This window comes from Sinocyclocheilus rhinocerous, unplaced genomic scaffold (genome assembly GCF_001515625.1).
Source record: "Sinocyclocheilus rhinocerous isolate Xijiao unplaced genomic scaffold, SAMN03320098_v1.1 scaffold245, whole genome shotgun sequence".
Taxonomy (NCBI): Eukaryota; Metazoa; Chordata; class Actinopteri; order Cypriniformes; family Cyprinidae; genus Sinocyclocheilus; species Sinocyclocheilus rhinocerous.
Genome location: NW_015659923.1, coordinates 649,873 through 656,045, shown reverse-complemented (window position 1 = coordinate 656,045; position 6,173 = coordinate 649,873). Strand labels below are relative to the sequence as shown.

General features: G+C 39.9%; 1 protein-coding gene across 1 annotated transcript in view; it reads right to left on the bottom strand.

Moving 5' to 3' along the window:
- Positions 1–6,173, bottom strand: part of puf60b (poly-U binding splicing factor b) — a 14,118-nt gene that overhangs the window by 4,096 nt on the left and 3,849 nt on the right. Inside the window, exons 4-9 of the mRNA XM_016533303.1 lie at positions 5,655–5,744; positions 4,664–4,714; positions 3,294–3,455; positions 2,390–2,482; positions 1,358–1,571; positions 863–1,053 (exon numbers count right to left, since the gene is read on the bottom strand). Coding sequence (XP_016388789.1) covers positions 863–1,053; positions 1,358–1,571; positions 2,390–2,482; positions 3,294–3,455; positions 4,664–4,714; positions 5,655–5,744 — 801 coding nt within the window. The remainder of the gene's footprint in view (positions 1–862; positions 1,054–1,357; positions 1,572–2,389; positions 2,483–3,293; positions 3,456–4,663; positions 4,715–5,654; positions 5,745–6,173) is intronic.

Sequence of the window (6,173 nt, the reverse complement as noted above, 5' to 3'; positions counted from 1 at the left end):
CAGGCAGGTGAGTCATATCAGGGTTGGATCAAATCTCTGCAGGAAAGTGGCCTGGAAGGGCCAAGTTTGCCCATCACTGGTTTAAAGGGAAAGAGCACTTTTAGACAAACAGTAATAGGCAATAATAGATGGCAGGTAGGAAAACAAAGTTCTTTATGAACCGCAGGATTGCTTGTAATAAAGATTTAAATGCAAAAGGAAAGGCAGTAGAGCTGACTATTTCTGTCAATGGTAAGTTTGTGATAACGTAAGAAAAGTAGTTTAAATGTTTTGCCACTTGCTTGAGCAACTTAATATATAAATCTAAAGTAAATGCAAAAGTAAAAAGCATTGAAGAATGTGTTGCTTATGTTTATTGTTTAAACATGTCTTTGTAAGATTGTATTACTGTACTATGTAAAAAAAAAGAATTGCAATGCTGAAAAAGCAATTTCAGTGACAATGTTTGGATTTGAAATCAAAATAATGGATAAATGTTGTGTTTGTGGTAAACAGCCACAGATCAGTAGCGGACTCCTGTGTGAAAGCTGCTTCCCCCCCTCAAAAGACACCTAAGAGGGGAATTCCCCCCATTTTCAATAATGAAATTCAGGCCCTGAATAAATGTCTAAAAATCCTGATTGGAGTATCACTATAAATAGTTATAAATGATAAAAAAAGAAGGCTTTAAAAAGATCGGTATCAGCAGATACTGCTTTCTGTGATCGGCCTCAAAAATCCTGATCGGAGCACCCCTAAACATAGCTGCAATTGCATCAGCACATCAACAACAGCTTCTCTGAAATCTACCAAATCTCAGATATACCAATTTTTCCTATAATAGTAAACTAGTGTTCAGCCTGATCTAAGGGTTAATTCTCACCTGGGCAGTGATCTTGGCAGTCGCAGCAGCAGCCGCCACAGCTGCAGCAGCAGGCAGACCTCCAGGGGTTGTAGGTGTCAACAGAGGCATGGGAGGAGTAACAGCCTTCCCCACTCTTAGGTACTGACCTCCAAGGTCAAACAGGTTCATAGAAGAGACGGCATCCAGCGATGACTGAGGCTTTTCATATTCTACCCATGGTGAAATGGAGAAAGCGGTTCCTCAATCTAAGCTTATGGTATGTTTTCATACCTCACATTTCTGGAAGCTTTAGAAATCTGTCTACACATTTGATTCTTGCATATTTCAACTGGCCATGTCTATAAGTATAAAGCATGGCACAACTTCACTTGAAATATCTGGATCTGGAAAAGACACCTCATAAACATATGATGCTGGAACACTGGAAATGAATAGTCAGTTGCACAAAAGTACAACGTACTGCAATGACTCAATTCTCCACAAAGGGTTTACAGTGCTTTCTAGACAGCTCACCAATGAATCCGAAGCCCTTGTGCTTTCCCGTGGTGGGTTCCCGTGCCAGCATACAACTTTTTATCTTTCCGAAGGCCTCAAAGACGCTCTTAATGTCGTCGTCAGATAGATCAGGATGGATACAGGCTACATAGATTCGGTTGTAGGCACGTGCCTCCTCTGCCAGTTGGTCGATGATGGGCTGCGCCTGTCCAATGTTACTTGGCCGCCCCACCTACAGTACACATACCAGCACAGGGGCCACTAAGTGGAAGTGTATGAAGCAATGAGTGTGTGCTTGTGTATGTAAATGCAAAAGTGGTTGAGAAAAGAAAGAAAAAAACCTGTACCGGTCTGAAAAGAGACTCAAGTACAGTAAAAGAAAAATATAATGCAGCTAATCCCTTTAACAAATGAAGTTATTAAAAGACCGTTTCTTCAAGCTAGCTAAATGCATACATGTAAAACATGTTCTGAGAGCCAAGAGTCTCAAATATCTACATTATTTTACAAACTCATGGCAGAATAAAATGCAGGAGAAAAAAACCCTGTATTGATGATAGCACTTTAACATTAGCTAATTCTTGCCTACACATGGTCACTGTGAGAGCATGGATGTGTTAGATGACAAAAAAGTTGATTCATGAATGTAATATGTGTCTGTGATTGTTAAAAAACAGTTTTTGGATTGGTGGTGTCTGTGCTGCAGTTGGGGCGGCCAAGCAAACACCAGCCAGGCGCAGCCCATCATCAGCACATCCCGGACAGAGAAGAGCCCGTCTCAAACAAACGTTCCCTCAGCAGCTCCTAGAGAAACGGAGCTCCGAAAACAAACAGTATGACAGTGTGGAAGCATGGCATTGCATACACTCACATTCAGGTTAGAGGAAAGATATGCACATGAAAACGAGAGCACTTACTCAAGTAACACACACACAACACAGGTACTGGCAGAGCTACATAAAGTCTGCTTATAGCTTCTCTGAGTCATGCACACACAAAAGCTCACTGTCAGAAAGCTGTTTAAGACTGATTGTCCTGTTTGGAACCCACCTTAATGTTCCTTCCACCCAGCATAACGGAGTTCATCTGCTCCAAGGCCAGCTGAGCTGCTTCAGGAACCTCATACTCCACAAAGGCAAAGCCCTGAAACAGATTTTTTTAATGTGTCCAAGGTTTACATGCTTTCTACGAGATATCAGCCTTTACGAGCAGTGTGAATCTAACAAATGTCAGATTCAACACTGAAAATAAGAAATGTTTCTTAAGAACCAAATCAGCATATTACAACCATTTATGAAGGATCATGTGACACTGAAGACTGGCATTATATTATGCATTTCTTTAAAAAAAAGTTACTATTTTAAAATAGAAATACTGTAATCCAAATTTTATTTATTGAACATAAAAGTACAACAAAAACAACCACTTATGTTTGCAAATGTATTATTTAAAGGGGCCCTATTCTGTTTTTTACATTACAAATCTACAAATCCCGCCCAAGGAATATAGAAAAGACGAGCTTTGTGTGTGTGCGCTACCCATCAAAAGGCTTATATAAATGCCGCAGAATAAGCCTTAAAAGTTACCAGAGGTGCAACAGCGCGTTCATATATGTTTTCAATGCAGAGTGCAAATGGCTGTCCATTTATTTGTTTTTAACTCGATGGGAGCCAAATGAAACTGTCTGAAACCGAAGTTGTCTGTCTCCCCTCTTCCCCCTCCGCTCGCAGCACACCATGCCCACTATTTTAGAGTTTTTTTTAAACTGGGGTGAGAACTAACCAGTGCTGAAGCAGGGGGTTTCATGACCCTTTTTTGGCTGGAACTTCACAGACACAATTTTGGGGACACCTGAGACTTATATTACATCTTGTAAAGGGGTATAATAGGGCCCCTTTAATTAATTTACCAAATTTTGGACAAAAATATGACTCAGACATGGGTCATAACATACCTTGTGTTTCATGGTGACAGAGTCCCAAGACATATCAATGCTCTTAATGGGACCAAAGGGGGCGAAGGCCTGTCGGATGGTATCTTCCCCCAGCTCGTAATAAATGGAGCCCACATACACACGACACATGATGGCCAGAGCTCGCTGCCTCTGTGCTGCCACCTGGCGGTCATGAAAGGAAGAGACAACAATAGAGAATATTAGCTACTGAACAATTTAAAAAAAAGAGGAAAGAAAACACAAAGCACCAAAGACAATGAGATCAAATATAGCAAGGGATTAAAAATTTTTTTTTAGCTTGTTTTAGTACTAGTTCCCACTTCATTTGGTCCTCTATGCTTACTCATTACTTACTTCACTTACCATTAACGACAAGCACAGCAACGTGAATTAGGAACATGTGGCACAGCCCCTTCTTACCATTTCGAGAGTGCTGCTTGCACGTTCCTAAATTAGTGTGAGTGCTTGCGGACTAAAACATATAGAGTTATAACTGACCTAAATTCTGTCCAAGAATACTGATAGCCTAAATAGGTAACATGTGGAAGTAACCCCTAAATACCCTGGATAATGAGCGGAGGTGAAATCAGTTCTCTTTTCATGAGGTGAGCTTTTGGACTTACATATCAGATCACAGTTGAGGGAGAATCAGCACAAATCTATCCGTTTTACACTTTTAGTCCAACCAAACAACACATTTATCATTGTTTAATCATTATTTAAAATTCAAGTTTTGGATTGCATGTCAGCCACATGACGAAAGTATACGATTACACACAAGGCTCACAGTTTAGGCAGATTCAATTTGGATTGTCGTAGTGACCGCTAGCCCTCTTTCACAGCAGACAAAAGGTGACATTTATATGCCACAGCATATTCACAAAGGAGAAATGGAGCATCCACACCATTCACAACACACAATTCCCACAAGACTTCTTAAGACAAATGGAGCTTTAGGTAGAAAAGTAAACTTTGATCAATGAGCAGTGACATGAGGGCGCGCACACGGGTGGCCATGCAGTGATTCAGAATGGCAAATATGGAATGGACTGTCAGTAAATGAAGAATATCCTGTGTAATTGTCATATTACAAGTCCTCTATCCTGTTCCTGTGATTTAAAACAGCTCCCATGGCATTCATTAACATTGAAACAGTACAGTAAGTTCATGGAGGTAGTTCATGTTGTGTCATCTTGCATCCTGCTTAATGAAATGGGTGACCAAAAACAAACATTCCATTCACAACAAAGCCATGTCTGCTTTTTAAATATGCTGCTGCAAATGTCTAGTGTATCAGGCCAATGCCGGTTAAAGAAGGCTAACAGTCATACTAACGCGTACAGAAGGTAAATAATAGTTAATCTATTGACCGATTGTAAAGATGAGAGAGGATCTCCAAAGCCCATTGTCACTGCTGCCATCTGAAACACAGTAAAGATGGAAAAGTGCTGAAAAAGGTTAGATATCTCTTTTATCCTTTGCAGACAGACATAGTATTCCAGACAGTCTCTCTGACTGGCCAATGCCTCCGAATTCAACTTTAAACTCTGCCCACCTCATTAAAACACCACTTAATTTGACTGAAGACCTGAAACATTTGACAATTAAAGCAACAGAGATACTAATAGGCATTACGTTCAACAAAGGCGATGAGTAGGCTGCTCAGATTTTCCATCTGTTCACAAAGTCAAGAAATAAACTGAGCATAGGGTGTATGTGTTTCCTTTGGATAACTGCTGTTGACTCTTCAGACATTATGATGTCTGCTTGGGTAGTGCAGTACATACTGTGTCCAATTTCTAGATTTTGTTTGATTTTGATCAAACAGAAACACACTGCAGACCTCAACCAAACTGGCAGAGAGGGAGGGCAAACAAATGCATGAGGAGATATTCCAGTGGAGTGTTTCAGTCTAATCTTGGGGCTACTCTGACAAAATAAAGAGAGCATTCGCAAGACTTGTGATGTGTGAAAGAAGAAATAAAACAGACAACCTGACCACCTAAGTGTAAAAACTTGCCATTATCAATGGGAATTTAAGGCTTGCAGGATTTGCCCTTACAGATATCACATTGTTTAAACTGATCATTTAAAATTTCCTGAATTTTCCTGAATCCCTAATGTATAATTAAAAGACTATCACCCAATATTAAGAGAAATAATATGCAAATCCTTTTTTTTGCAGACTTGCTTCAGTCAATTCAGCATTATAAATCCTGCACCAGGAGGTGACGCTATGTAGTTTCAGTTACACTATTGGTTTGACAATCAAATGTTTCAATTCTCTCAAATAAGAAAACAACATTTACGTTGTAACACATTTCAAGCATTCTGCATAATCAGATCAAAATATAAGCTCACCTGTAAGTTTGTGAGCTGCTGTTGCTGGTGGGCGATGGTCTGTTTCACTAAAACACTCTTGATACTCTGTTCCATGGCATACTTCTTAGCCTAAAAAAGAGAGACACAGGCTATTAACACAGGCTATTTAATTTATATCAATATAAGGGCACTATTCACCCAATTTTCATGTGCTACTTATCGGAGTGCTTATTACAGTGTAATTTTTTTGCTTCAATTCATCATAATGGTGGACATGTTTGTTTGGAGGATTTTTCCCCCCATGTAACAGTCTATCAGAAACAGCTGCTGGTCAAGTTTGATTAAAAAGTGAGCCTAGAAAAAACCAAAACATTTGTACCCACAAGCCTACTAGGCATGGGCCGATTACCGGTTCCAAGGCAGTGTTCGAACTATACCACGGACTTTGGGGGAGCCCACTTGTTTTTTTTTTTTATAACGGGGGGGGGGCTTACAATGTCTTACAAAGATACATAACAGCTACAAGTGTATGCACTACTTGCTTTATGCAAGCACTAT